Here is a 16,242-nt window from a genome sequence, read left to right on the forward strand (position 1 = left end):
ACTCGCTAACACATTTAGTCTGGAGAACCATGCACAAGGAGATTCATATCGTCTACTATAACTTGAGGAAAACAGTATCAATATCAGTAAGGATACAAACCATGGGACTTAAAAAGGAACAAAATTGCAGTGATTACGGCCACAGAGGTCGGCCAAGTGCAGATAACAGTGTAAAGAGAGACGAGCATGTTTCGAGATTTTAGTCAAGTATACCGAGAACACTATTTTATCTCCTAGACCGTCCCCACTGCTTATATCCTACCACTAGTGTAAGCAATATTAAACATCATGCTGATAGTGAAATTACTTCATGTCTGCTTTGTTAGATTCCCCTATTAATAAAGCATATTGAAACCGTGCCCTTGGGCTATTCTGGTTTTGTGAACAGATGTCACAAATTTTGTTGATTGACATTTGAAAGCCATGGTAGAAATTCAATGCATTAATAACTTTTGAACATGTTCATGGAGTATTTCCCAATTGATGGTAGAAGTCATTACAGTTGTAATTTCAACTGGGCTTTTTGGGGTGTGTGTGGATGTGAATGTGTCTTAGTTTCAATTGCTAGCTCACTGGTACACAGCCTACTCTAAGACAAATATTCCTTGTTTATCCCCTTAACGCTCAAACCTAGGTCTTCAGTCGGATAAGCAAACACTTTCCCCACTAGGCTACCCTACTGCCCATATATCTCAACATAATGCACTCCTTAATCTATAGCAGTTTATGTTTGTGCAATTTATGTGTAAATAGAAATGTTTCATTTAACAAATGCGTAATAATTCTAAGAATTCTTGCTGACATGGTTTTAAACAACAAGTGGATAGCACGGAAGGTACATATACATACTTGTGTTTGCTACAGAAAATGCAAGGTACAGAAAGGCCTCATAAAGAACAACTGCCAATAAATTCAGGATGAAACTTCATCAAACTGCATTTACAGAATTTTGTTTCAAATTTGACATTCCACAAAATGAAAAAATTCCACTGAAAATATTCACTCAAATATTTTAAATGTTCAAAAATGAATTTTGGAATAAATGGCTACTGGCAAGTTTTCTTCTGAGACTAAGGAGCAAAGGCAAGACAGTGAGAAGGCAGGACGTATAATCTACAGAACAAAAGAGGCACTTTAATCAAGCTAGATGACAGATTTAGTTCTTGTTTAGTCTATTCTACACCTTAGCTCATTGCGCTTTCACATCATGAGACATTCGTCCTTTTCGTAGAGTACAAGCGATTGTGCTGAAAGGTCAGTGCTCGTTGAACTGTTAAGCCAGAGAGTTTTAAGTGATAGAATAGATTTAGACAGTGGTGGCCGTTACTGTAGACCATTGTGAGACAGTTGAGAAATGGTGTTACAAGTTAGAGAGTTTTCAGCAAGAGACAGAATGAGATGAGGTCTGGTCACACCTCAAGAGCCATGACAGAAGCATATAGCCCGGGTTCCTAGCAACGTCTGTATCAACCTGCGTCACAGTAAATACTGATGGCTTGTATATCCTGACCGAAAAATATCTTCACCCCACCTCCCTCCCCCAAATTGACACAATTTACAAACCCCATGAATTGTCAAAATGTGGACCTTAAAATGTGAAATTCAATTATTGAATACAGAAAAAAATTTAGCCTGAATTTAATCAAACCACTATTTTTTATTAAGATTTTATGTGAAAAGATTATTTTAACACAAAGAAACAATGAGGATGGTATTGATTCAAACAAAACTATCGTTAAAAGGTATCCATATGAGTGTATTGGGACGTCTTCTGGCTTAGGACAATGAGGACACCTACAAGTATATGAGCTATAAGTATCTGCATGGTCGTGTGACCAGACCGAGTTAGCGCTATGCTTCACACAAACGGAGGCGGCGATGACGGCGGCGGCACCCTTGCAGGTCCAACCACGCGTACAGAAGAACAACACAGCTCATCAACGTACCCACTTTTGCATCTGCCTCATTAGAGAGCACTAGGAAAATAAAAGAAATTAAATTAACATTCAAACCAAAACGCTAACACTGCACAATCTATAAATCAGTATTTAAGAAGAATTCCATTGCTGGTAGCTCAGCTGAAATCAAGATGTGCAACTTTGGCCTACTTTACAAAACAGTTTGTTCTGTGATATACAGTCTAAGTGCTTGTACACGCATTTCAAAAATGAAAAAATCAAGTGCTTGATGTCATGTTCCTAAAACAAAACACATACAATGCTACCATGCTAATTACAATCCAAGATTAACGGACCAAAATACATCATGCTTCTTGCTTTTACTGTTCTGTACAATCACATGCGTAGTGTATTAATGATTATATCATCTATCGTAAGGCAACTTCACACAGTGCCTGACAGCTCTTCACTGTAGAGAGTTGTGGCACGTTCTGTGAATTTATTCAATGACTATAAAAAAAATCACATCCTCCCGAAAATACTTACGGATAATTTGGTCTTAAAAAACATAAACATCACTTGATGCTGTGTTTCATGCAATAAATCGTAATGTATTAACAACTAAACTATTTATCTGCTTGAAACAGAATTCTTCTCAAATTCCTGAAATGGTCTTGGTCTGTAAGTCCCATCACCTCTAAGCTGGCATACAAGAGACTGATACAATCAAAGAAATCTTTTTCCTGGTCGCCTGGTTAATGTGTTATTTTAAGAAATCAAAATCACCAAATGGCAAATATAAATATTTATAATGCTTTTCAAGAACTGCTGCCTGAAAACAGTAACCTTTGTAACTTACCTTAAATTCATTTCTATTTTAAGATCAAAGCATGAAATCAAGCCCTCTTCTGCAGTTTTCCATCAAAAAACAAGTCATAAATATACACCAAGGGTACCAAATTTTCAGCTTCGTCTCATCAGAAAAAAAAGAGATCCTTTCCTTATATCAAACTTTTGTATGCAAGGTTTTCCTGAATTAACATATTACATTTTTATTCTCAAATTTGTTTTATATAACCCACAAAATTTGGCACATTATACTCACAATATATAATAATATAAGTCAAATTCATTTCAAGATCTATAAAATTTGAAAACAAAAGAATATTCTGAAACCAAAAAATGTCAAGGACTAATCACAAACCTGTCAGCTGTGGAGGAACATTTTGATAATACAACAGTACTACATCAGGAGATGGCAACAGTAACATGCAAACCACATCCACAGGTCTCATGCATATATACCAGAAGGTAACATTGCTAAACTCAAAATATGCATGAGTTGGACTGACGACATTAGGAAAGGAAAAATGACATGGACAAAATTTGGAGTAATATCTGCAAAAATACAACATGTGTTTGATGCATCGGAGAACTATCAAAGAAACAGCTCCCAGTTTGAATAATTCCATAAATTAAAACTTGAAATTATTTTCAAATGCTAGGTTCCTAGACCATCAGAAATAGGCATTAACTTTAGTATGATATTTCAATTTACAAGTTAGTTATGGAACAGTTAGAGATAGAATAGAAACATGATTGAACTGTTGTGAAATAAAGTTTGAAACATTTGTTATATGGAACAGAAAATTTAACAATGTCAAATAATTTATGACATATATACTCTTCAAAGAATGTGTTAATATTGTCATATTTCTTCATTGCCACAGGATAATTCTATAGAAGAATATCTGCAACAAAGTCAAGTTCCTGATGCATCCAGGGGAGGCAACTCCAACAACACCACAAGACAAAATCAACATTATTTATCGGATGACAAAGAGTGAGCACACAGACAGACAGACAGAATGAGTGGAGTGGATGACAGAGTGAGTTGGCGGACTTACATGGTTCGGTCTGTCCCAAATTGTTTGATCGGGGTCCTGAAAGTTAGAAAGTTAGCACATACGATATCAGTGATCATTAGTAGCAAGCACATGGCCATACACAGCCAAGTTAGTCAATACCATACATGCTCCAAAGGTTAAAAACGGGACAAAAGGCACAGCAAAAACCTGTCCAAAACTTGACAAAACACAATACTTCCCAAAATGTTCGACCATTTTGATTTTGATTTGATTTCGGACAGAATTTACTCTGATAATGTGGTTTCTTTCTGGCGAGCAGTTATGGTATTTCAACCTCATCCCTGATATTTCACATGCTTGCCTTGTCATTGGTCGATTCATGTTGCAGAATCGCCTTAATTAGCTGATCTGCGGGACTGAATCTCCTCGTGTGCCACTGACCACCGACTCTGTCCTTGGCCTTCAGTGATATACGTATGTTCGCCTGGTGGTGAATGCTCGTGTAATGGCCAATGGCTATGCAGGGTGCTCAAGCTTATTCATGTCTAATAATGTGAAAATATTTTTGGAATATTGAAAAAATTATCTGTATAAATTAACATTTTACATGGCTATGGACATTATTCTCCACGTGATTAAATCAAAAACATTATCCTTCAACAACTTTAATTCTGAAGATCGAGTTCAAACATATTTGCTGCATAGCTTGTGTGCGTGCGGTTGTTTGCAGTATAGTGACATTTGCCAGAGACACCATGCCATGGTTTAGCATGGATACCCCACACAGACACAGTAAAGGGTAGGGGTGGGTATTGCAGAGAATTTTCATATTGCGATATATTGGGATGCGGAAGCAAATATTGCGATATGTATTGCAATATATTGCAAGGATTTTTTTTAACAAAAACTACTTATAATCGAGTTAATGCTTGATTTTAAAGCAAAAACACAACAAAATCACTATGATTGATTAACCTTTTATAAAAACTTTTAATCATGACAAAATAAAAATGTAAGTAACATTTGGCACTAATGAAACAGGGAAAAGAACAATTAAAAAAACGGAAATATCCGAAGATTTCCGACTGTTACAAGGTTTTCCGATTGCATGTCAAAATACTGGTTTTCGATCAGCGTATCGCAATACGTATCGTTTTCATGTCTGAACTGGTAAATACCGGTAAACCGGTTATATTGCGCAGCCCTAGTAAAGGGACTGATCCTCGCATTATCCCTTTATGCTGAACAAGAGGCAAGGTAACAACAAGAACCATATTCTAACATCTTCAGGAATGAAGCGGCTAAGATATGTAAATATTTCACAGGCTTGTATTCATATTGTTTCTTTGATCTCAACTCAAGATTCCAGGCTTCTGTTTCAATGTACATGGTATCTTAACCTTTAAGCTAAAGAGTCATTTTTACATGAATCAGATCAGCATAAAAGCAATGGCCTTAAAAAGAAAAGAATGATGTATAATTATAGGATATGGCTGCAACTTATTCACTTAGAAATATTAACTAGTTCAATGACAATCTAATCCTTAATAGCTTAACTGAAGTAAAGTTAAACAATTTAACTCAAATTATATCTGCCGAATGGATTTACAGTTACAGTTAATCCCCCAAAATGTGCTTGGATGATGTGTTAGGTCAGTGAATTACTTTTAGAAAAATAAAATCAGGTACAGACCACATCTACACAGACGGCAGAGGAACAAGACAGATACTATAGATTGGGTAGGTGACAGAGAAGGGCACTTCATTGCGTCACTACAACTGAAAATACCAAACGTTTATTGCTGGTACTTTACCTGTAACGGCTACGAGCTTCACGTCTACTGTGTGTGCAGGGTAAGAGAAATTTGTCATATAGAAACTGTGAGGTGTAAGCCATGATGGATGTGGTGATGTCTGGAGTTAGTAGGGTGAAACACCGCCTTCAACTATTTTAGCTACATAACGGCGGTCAGCTACCTGCGGGGCTGGTTCCAAAGTGAAGCAGGTTCTACTGTTTGCACTTCGGTGAAACCCATGAAAATGATATGGATCTGGGATCTGAACCCAGAATATCCAGGTGGCCAAGGGACACAACTCTGCACAGCAAGTTGTAGAGTCCAAGACCACTGGAACTTCAATGTGTAATGAAGAACACGTGGAAAATGGTGTCTACTATATAGATGAATGGGATTATACTAGTACAAATATTTACCAGAGTATTCTACAGCTGAAAACATAGCAAAAACCACTTTTCAGAGTCCATGTTGCGGTTGTAATTGTGAAAATGATGAAGACACGTATATCACAGGAGATCCAAGAAAATGCATTTCCACTAGTTTAATAATTAATCAAAATATGAATCTTAAACAAAAACACAATGTTTAATGATGACATACAATTTGGATAATGGCTTCTAAAATCAGAGACTGTTTTTCACCAAAAGTTACCTGAGAAAGTGCTACTACATGCAGGGCTGCAACGGTCCACTGTGAAACTACTTTATTTCAAAAACCAGGTTGAGTGAGTGAATAAATATTATTTAGCACCACTGTTAATGGCTGGGCAAGAGAAAAAACAGTGGCTGATTTCTAAAAGCATCAATACAAGTTGTCTGTTTTCAGTGTTTCTACGATGTCACAGTCTACAGTGTCTGTATGATGTCAGTGTCTGCAGTGTCTGTATGATGTCAGTGTCTGTATGATGTCAGTGTCTGCAGTGTCTGTATGACTTCAGTGTCTGCAGTGTCTGTATGATGTCAGTGTCTGCAGTGTCTGTATGACATCACAGTCTGCAGTGTCTGTATGACATCACAGTCTACAGTGTCTGTATGACATCACAGTCTACAGTGTCTGTATGATGTCAGTGTCTGCAGTGTCTGTATGACATCACAGTCTGCAGTGTCTGTATGACGTCAGTTTCTGCAGTGTCTGTATGACATCACAGTCTGCAGTGTCTGTATGATGTCAGTGTCTGCATGACATCACAGTCTGCAGTGTCTGTATGACATCAGTGTCTGCAGTGTAAGTATGACGTCAGTGTCAGCAGTGTCTGTATGACATCACAGTCTACAGTGTCTGTATGACGTCACAGTCTGCAGTGTTTGTATGACATCACAGTCTGCAGTGTCTGTATGACATCAGTGTCTGCAGTGTCTGTATGACGTCAGTGTCTGCATGACATCACAGTCTGCAGTGTCTGTATGATGTCAGTGTCTGCAGTGTCTGTATGACGTCAGTGTCTGCAGTGTCTGTATGACATCAGTGTCTGCAGTGTCTGTATGACATCAGTGTCTGCAGTGTCTGTATGACGTCAGTGTCTGCAGTGTCTGTATGATGTCAGTGTCTGTATGACGTCAGTGTCTGCAGTGTCTGTATGACATCACAGTCTGCAGTGTCTGTATGACGTCAGTGTCTGCAGTGTCTGTATGACATCACAGTCTGCAGTGTCTGTATGACGTCAGTGTCTGCAGTGTCTGTATGACATCACAGTCTGCAGTGTCTGTATGACATCACAGTCTGCAGTGTCTGTATGACGTCAGTGTCTGCAGTGTCTGTATGACATCACAGTCTGCAGTGTCTGTATGATGTCAGTGTCTGCAGTGTCTGTATGACATCAGTCTACAGTGTCTGTATGATGTCAGTGTCTGCAGTGTCTGTATGACATCACAGTCTGCAGTGTCTGTATGATGTCAGTGTCTGCAGAGTCTGTATGACGTCAGTGTCTGCAGTGTCTGTATGATGTCAGTGTCTGTATGATGTCAGTGTCTGCAGTGTCTGTATGACATCAGTGTCTGCAGTGTCTGTATCACATCAGTCTACAGTGTCTGTATGATGTCAGTGTCTGCAGTGTCTGTATGACATCATAGTCTGCAGTGTCTGTATGATGTCAGTGTCTGCAGTTTCTGTATGACGTCAGTGTCTGCAGTGTCTGTATGACATCACAGTCTACAGTGTCTGTATGACTTCAGTGTCTGCAGTTTCTGTATGTCAGTGTGTGCAGTGTCTATGTCAGTGTCTGCAGTGTCTGTATGACATCAGTCTACAGTGTCTGTATGACGTCAGTGTCTGCAGTGTCTGTATGACGTCAGTGTCTGCAGTGTCTGTATGACGTCAGTGTCTGTATGATGTCAGTGTCTGCAGTGTCTGTATGACATCAGTGTCTGCAGTGTCTGTATGACATCAGTCTACAGTGTCTGTATGATGTCAGTGTCTGCAGTGTCTGTATGACATCATAGTCTGCAGTGTCTGTATGATGTCAGTGTCTGCAGTGTATGTATGATGTCAGTGTCTGCAGTTTCTGTATGTCAGTGTGTGCAGTGTCTATGTCTCAGTCTACAGTGTCTGTATGACGTCAGTGTCTGCAGTGTCTGTATGACGTCAGTGTCTGTATGACATCAGTGTCTGCAGTGTCTGTATGACATCACAGTCTGCAGTGTCTGTATGATGTCAGTGTCTGCAGTTTCTGTATGTCAGTGTCTGCAGTTTCTGTATGTCAGTGTCTGCAGTGTCTGTATGACGTCAGTGTCTGCAGTGTCTGTATGACGTCAGTGTCTGCAGTTTCTGTATGATGTCAGTGTCTGCAGTGTCTGTATGACATCAGTGTCTGCAGTGTCTGTATGACTTCAGTGTCTGTATGATGTCAGTGTCTGCAGTGTCTGTATGATGTCAGTGTCTGCAGTGTCTGTATGACATCAGTGTCTGCAGTGTCTGAATGATGTCAGTGTCTGCAGTGTATGTATGACATCAGTGTCTGCAGTGTCTGTATGATGTCAGTGTCTGCAGTGTCTGTATGATGTCAGTGTCTGCAGTGTCTGTATGACGTCAGTGTCTGCATGACATCAGTGTCTGCAGTGTCTGCAGTGTCTGTATGACATCAGTGTCTGCAGTGTCTGTATGACGTCAGTGTCTGCATGATGTCAGTGTCTGCAGTGTCTGTATGACGTCAGTGTCTGCAGTGTCTGTATGACATCAGTCTGCAGTGTCTGTATGACGTCAGTGTCTGCAGTGTCTGTATGATGTCAGTGTCTGCATGACATCAGTGTCTGCAGTGTCTGTATGACATCAGTGTCTGCAGTGTCTGTATGATGTCAGTCTGTCTAGCTTCTGTATGACATCAGTCTGTCTAGTGTCTGTATGACATCAGTGTCTGCAGTGTGTATGACATCACAGTCTGCATGACATCATTGTCTTGCTGCAGGGTTTGTATGGCATCAGTCTGTCTAGTGTCTGTATGGTATCAGTCTGTCTAGTGTCTGTATGACATCAGTCTGTCTAGTGTCTGTATGACATCAGTGTCTGCAGTGTGTATGACATCACAGTCTGCATGACATCATGTCTTGCTGCAGGGTTTGTATGGCATCAGTCTGTCTAGTGTCTGTATGACATCAGTCTGTCTAGTGTCTGTATGACATCAGTCTGTCTAGTGTCTGTATGACATCAGTCTGTCTAGTGTCTGTATGACATCAGTCTGTCTAGTGTCTGTATGACATCAGTCTGTCTGCAGGGTCTGTATGGCATCAGTCTGTCTAGTGTCTGTATGACATCAGTCTGTCTAGTGTCTGTATGACGTCACAGTCTGGCTACAGTGTCCATATGACATCAGTCTGTCTACACCGTATGATATCACAGTATGTCTAGTGTCTGTATGACTCGCAGTCTACAGTGTCTGTATGACGTCACAGTCTGGCTACAGTGCCTGTACAATATCAGTCTGTCTACACTGTATGATATCACCGTCTGTCTACAATGGAATGTTTACTCATGAGTTGACAGGATGAATCTGTCTGTCAGGACATATAACCTACTATTGGGGACTATGGGGGACGTCAGGCTATTCTACCATGACAAGTGACTTGTTGCAGCCCTACACTGAGTGCCACCACTGACCCAAGGCATGGAGCACACTGGTCACCGACAGGATGCAAGGCAGAGTTGGATGATAAGCTTTACAACACAGGATCTGACAATCCTTGGCAACAAATCCCATCAAAGTATTCACTATATCCACATTAGTAACGTAGATGATCATAAAACAATGAAAGACACAAGACAACAAGATGGAAACTGACACTCATACCCAGCATTCTACACGCATGTGAAAATATAACCCACCTAATTATATCTTTCGAGTTTAAGAACTAACACTCTTCAAGTAAAAAGAATTTCATAAATTTTTGGAAGATATGGAGACTATTTTACTGACATCCTTTTGTCCTGACATCAATGTTTTTGTAAAGCATATTGAGGAGATCAAATTCTGACAAAAAACGCTTAAAATGGAAGAGAATTACAATACCATTATAACCCGTAACCATGAAAATCAATATCAGTAAAAGGGGCTTATTTATTAACATAGATTCCAAAAGTCATTGAACATATTTCATTTTAACGCTTGACTTAAAGCTTCAAACGTCATTCTTAAACTGAAAAGTAAAAGCAGTCTGTTGTTTTAGAAACTGGCCTGAAGTTTTGGTAAATCTGATGGATACACGTGTCAAGATTTCCATTATACATCCCCTGCTTTAAAACGTCTGACTGATCTATTGTATCTGTCTCCCGAGACATATGTTTGACTGCGGACAAGGCGTTAAGAAATACCACTCAATCTGAGAACAGGCAACATGCATTAGGAGACTTCAAACAAAATGCACCAATAAAGATGTCTCATACTTAGTTCAGAACACACGCATCAACAACTTGAGCTAGAGGCAGAGATATTATACCACTTTAAAAAAAATGGAAAAACAAAACAATTGAAACAATTAAGAAAAAGAATAAATAGCCAAATTTGACGAACATGTATTTGTTTCTCTATAAAAATTTATCATGTATATTTTCATTCAAGACCTTAAATTTTGAAGCAAAATGGAAAATGGAATCACTGTTAAATCCTGAGATTTTGCACAGTGCCACATATCTTTGCCTCGGGTCTAGTGTCAAGTATCCATGCATAAAGTACAAGGGACAATCTGGTCAGTATGCACCTATCCTATACGTTCAGAGAAATTCAAAATCTATCAGCTATGGAAATGACATATTCTATAACGAAGAAACTTGGTCTTGACAATGGGACTAGAAACACAGTGGTCATGGAAGACATGAAACAAAAATAAACCAAACTAACCCACGACATTCCCTGTCCAGTTTCAGAATTTTGCTTTTTCCAAGAAGAATTATTCATTCTAGTTGGTGTTCACATTGAAGCATATGTTTACAATTATTCACCTGTCTCTTGAAATCTGCATGAATTTCAAGGTTTCCAATTCTGAATTAACTGCATTTGAAATAACAACAATCATAATCAATCGTAAACAGTCCAGAATATTCACATTCACATATGTCTCGAACAAAATGAGAGTTTTACATGACCACTGAACAACAACTTAAAACGATCAGGTGGTTTTTACTCTCACCTGTCTTCTTAAGTGTTAACGAGTTCTTACCTGGTTCCTCTTCTTCATCTCCCTTCTTTTTCTTCTTCTTGGCCTTCTCCTGTTCCTCCTGCGAGGCCCCGAGTAGAGCGAAGATGATGCCGGTCTGGGAGTTGACCCCCACTGCTGTCACTAGCATCTTTCCACTTCCCTCCATGACATGAGTACCTGCAACAGTCAGGCAGTGGTTGAGTGAGTGAGTGAGTGGGTGGGCGAGGTGAGGTGAAATAGGGTTTAACGTCGTGCTTAAGAATATTTCACTCATATGCCGACGTGCATGCGTACGTGTGTATGTGTGGCTGCTTGTACTAGCCCAGGCTGAAGCTGGTTTTATAGTGCTATCTCACTGAGATACCATGCCGCAGTTAAGCATGGATACCCCAATCAGACACATTATACTGACTCCAAGCCGACCAGTTCTTGTTGTACCCATTAATGCCGAGCGCCAGGTAGGCACCAACAAGTACCATATTTTAACATCTTTCGGTATGACGCGGCCGGGGATCGAACCCGCGACCTTCCGCTCTCTGGCCAGACGCTCTAACCACTACACCACCCGGCGGTCCGAATGGGTGGGTGGATGGGTGAGCAGTTGAGTGAGAGAGAGTGATGATAGGCGAATGAGTGAGTGAGAGGGTGGGTGTATGGGTGAGTAGTTGAGTGAGTGGTTAAATGAGTGAGAGGGTGGGTGTATGGGCGAGTAGTTGAGTGAGTGAGTGAGTGAGTGGGTGGGTGGATGGGCGAGTAGTTGAGTGAGTGTGATAATGGGTGAGTGAGTGGTTGAGTTGTTAAATGAGTGAGTGAGTGAACTCTTATGAAAGCTTAACTGTAATGCCCCTTGAGACATAACTCATAATAGCCACTGGTTGCGCTGAGATTGAAAGACGAAATTCTTCAAACGTGGCAAGTGTCCTTTTATAGCCAGTTAACTCCCTTGCCCGAGGAGTGAGTAAGTGTTGCTTTATACCGCTTTTAGCAATATTCCAGCAATATCATGGTGGGGGACACCAGAAATGGGCTTCACACGTTGTACCCATGTGGGGAATCGAAACCTTGTCTTCAGTGTGACAAGCAAACGCTTCAAATACTACTTGCCTAACCACCCCTGCTTCAGAAAGATGAGAAATGGCAATGACAGCACATACAGCTACACTACTAACCTGAGAGTAACATAGGGTCTGTGGAGTCGCCTTTCTTGACATGATCTGATTCTCCCGTAAGCGAGCTTTCATCAATTTTTAAATCATTACTTTGAATCAGAACACCATCAGCTGGTAAAAGGTCACCTGGAACAAAGGTACAATCATGATAACATGAAATACATTCTTTTGACATTAAATTACAAAACAACCCAAAGAATGTAAAGTTTGGGTTCTGTAAGTAAGTCAGTAGAACTGCTTTGAGAAGTATTTCAGTCACATAAACACACAAACCAAAAGGTGGGGGAGAAAGCTGGGTGCAGGAGTACTTGGAAAATATTTCAGATTTCTGAAATATAACTTGTACATGTCTTTTGTTTGTACCTGAAACAATCAATACATAAATATATATATGTATCATCCTAAACTGTGTCCCACTGAAGATATTGCTTGTGTGTGATCAAATCATATATCCTAGGAGATATCGTTTTGACAATAGATTTTGTATAATGCATTCACATCATCAAGTACATGACTCACAATGATATGACGCCATACACTTGATGACATCACAATGCTATGACATCGCTGCACATGACAGTACCGTGTTCAGAGATATACATTTTTTATTGAAAACTAATGAAGAGTGATTTTGGGTGATAAATAGAATTTTACCCTCGTGTCTACTGATATCAATTATATCAACAAATAATGTTACAAATATCCAAGGATTGCCTTGTGGGGAATCGAACCCGGGTCTTTGCCATGACGAGCAAACGATTTAACAAAGGGGATACCCCACTGTCAAAAATAAGCCATAAAATATGGGAATATTTCCTAGGGGTGTGAAAAACACAAAAGTCGTACACAGTACATTCTTACTTTATCTGCACAGATAGTTAGATATATATCAGATTAATGTAGACTGCGGGAATATATTTGCATCCTGGTACTTGTCGGTCTCTGAAACTCAAACAGTTGTGTAGGATCCGTGACCTACATCTGGTATATGCTGTCTTTACAGGGTTAACTTCTAGGGTGAGTGAGTATGGGTTTACGCTGCTTTTAGCAATATTCCAGCAATATCATGGCGGGGGACACCAGAAATGGGCTTCACACATTGTTCCCATGTGGGAAATCGAATCTGTGTATTCGGCGTGACGAGCGAACGCTTTAACCACTAGGCTACCCCACCACCTCCTTAACTCCTAGAACCTTATGACACAGACTCACATTACTTCCTGCAGATCAATGTAATCTTCGAATGGGAATATATATAGATATATCAGATTATATATACATTGTGTTAAACATTGTGACAATAGTCCACATAGTAGTGAGTGAGTGAGTGAGTTTAGTTTTACGCCGCACTCAGCAATATACCAGCTATATGGCGGCGGTATGTAAATAATCGAGTCTGGACCAGACAATCCAGTGATGAACAGCATGAGCATCTGCGCAATTGGGAACCGATGACATGTGTCAACCAAGTCAGCGAGCCTGACCACCCAATCCCATTAGTTGCCTCTTTCGACAAGCATGGGTTACTGAAGATCAATATTCTGACCCGGATCTTCACAGGTATGTCCACATAGTAATCTCAATGTGTTTTCAATAATTTTACACTCTCACCTAGTTTCCAAATTCACAACATTGGCTAGAAAAATGACATAATTCATGTTAAATTGTTATAAAAGCATTTTTTTTCTGTATAGAAAAAATATAATACCCTTCAAGTGAGTGCGTGGGAAAAAGAGTAGGATCTTAAACCTCTATTAGTGAGTGAGTGTGGTTTTACGACAATTTTAGCAATATTCCAGCAACATCACGGCGGGGGGACACAGAAATGGGCTTTACACATTGTACCCATGTGGGGAATCAAACCCGGGTCTTTGACGTGATGAGCGAACACTTCAACCACTACCCCACCGCCCCAAACCTCTTTTAGGAATATTACACAAGTTGGTTACCTCTCACGACAAGCATCATGAGGACTAAACATGTACACATGCTGTGTCTTTCAAAAATGATTATATATAGCTTTACAGTCTCACACAAGTATGCTGTAACCATCCTGGCTCACTTGCCCAGAGAACAAGGCCTGAATCGTGAACAACAAAGTCATTTCAATGACACACTGGAGAATTAGTTTGGTACTGGCATTGTAGATTTTGAGAAAAAAACCATATATCACTACTTGATTATATCTGAAAAGTATTATGTTAAAAAAGCTGTTGTCATTGATAGTCATTAATTGTTATATTTTTCCATCAGTGCTCCATGACAAATCCCCTGCATAGTCCTCATTACCAGACTTTATTGACAGTACACCTTCCCCATCCCAGCTGAGATGGCCTACTTAGCCAGTAACAGAAGATCAATACACATTCGTCCTTCTTCAAAGTCAGGAGTGCCAGCTTGTGTAAGTAATGTCTCTTGCACACTGCTGGAACAAACCTGAGCCTCCACTAACAAACCTTCCCACCATACCCTCAACACACGAACCTTCCAACCGTATCCTCAACACACAAACCTTCCAACCATACCCTCAACAGACAAACCCCCTACCCTTAACCCCCTACCCACTACCCTCACAAACGCAAACCTTCCAACCCTGACCCTCAACACACAAACCTTCCAACCTAAGTCTCAACACACAACTGACCATTCCCTACCTTCAAGAAAGAAACCTTTCAATCCAACCTTCAAGACACTAAACCCTCAACACATGAGCCTCTATCCCAATATTAAAAAACACAAACACCCCAACATTCAAACCCAACCCTCAACATTCAAACCCAACCCTCAACATTCAAACCCTACCCTCAACCCCTAATCACAACATTCAAACCCTACCCTCAACATTCAACCCCTAAACTCAGCACACTACCCTTCCCTAAGAAACTCTAACCATCACTCTTATCTGAAACTCTAAGAACTCCACCATATTATTTCTTAACCCCAACAACCTTCTTTTCATCACAAACCAATATCAACTCCTCTGAATCCTCCTTAATCCAAAATACCCCTAACACAATATTGTTCCTGAAACACCCTAACCCCTGACCTCCATAACACAATACCCTAACACAATATTGTTCCTGAAACACCCTAACCCCTATCCTCCATAACACAATACCCTAACACAATATTGTTCCTGACACAATAACACAATACCATAACACAATACCTATTGTTCCTGAAACACCCTAACCCCTATTGTTCCTGAAACCTCCATAACACAATACCCCTAACACAATATTGTTCCTGAAACACCCTAACCCCCTATCTCCATAACACAATACCCCTAACACAATATTGTTCCTGAAACACCCTAACCCCTTACCTCCATAACACAATATTGTTCCTGAAACACCCTAACCCCTTCCTCCATAACACAATACCCCTAACACAATATTGTTCCTGAAACACCCTAACCCCCTGCCTCCATAACACAATACCCCTAACACAATATTGTTCCTGAAACACCCTAACCCCCTACCTCCATAACACAATATTGCTAGAGAAACATGACAACCCACTACCTCCACAACACAATAGGCCTATAACTCATAACACAATAATGCTCCTCAAAACCCTATCCCCAGCACACTATTCTCCCACACCAACACATGATCTAGCATCACCCAATTTAATTCCCCCCTCCTTCATTGTACTGCAATCATCTGATGGTCACCCTACCTATCTGTCCCTTTCAACTCCTTGCCAGCACCTTATCCCCCGGACCCTCATTTTCCCTTCACCCCTTCCCTCCCCTACTCCAATCAGCCAGTTCTCCCCCATCCTAACCTGCTTTCCCTTGGCTGTGGCATCCATGTTTCTATTAATCTGGTCTTACGACGGTTACATCCAAGCTCAGCATTATCTTAATGCATAACACATGAGGT

The 16,242-nt window shown here is 40.2% G+C and overlaps 1 protein-coding gene across 1 annotated transcript in view; it reads right to left on the minus strand.

Moving 5' to 3' along the window:
- Positions 1-16,242, minus strand: part of LOC124260524 (plasma membrane calcium-transporting ATPase 2-like) — a 107,373-nt gene that overhangs the window by 17,571 nt on the left and 73,560 nt on the right. The window contains 5 exon segments of the mRNA XM_046694857.1: positions 1,947-1,976; positions 3,806-3,841; positions 5,581-5,607; positions 11,208-11,363; positions 12,356-12,481. Of these exon segments, the coding sequence (XP_046550813.1) occupies positions 1,947-1,976; positions 3,806-3,841; positions 5,581-5,607; positions 11,208-11,363; positions 12,356-12,481 (375 nt within the window).

Source organism: Haliotis rubra, unplaced genomic scaffold (assembly GCF_003918875.1).
Source record: "Haliotis rubra isolate DU_JTF1 unplaced genomic scaffold, ASM391887v1 Scf768, whole genome shotgun sequence".
In the NCBI taxonomy this organism is placed as follows: Eukaryota; Metazoa; Mollusca; class Gastropoda; order Lepetellida; family Haliotidae; genus Haliotis; species Haliotis rubra.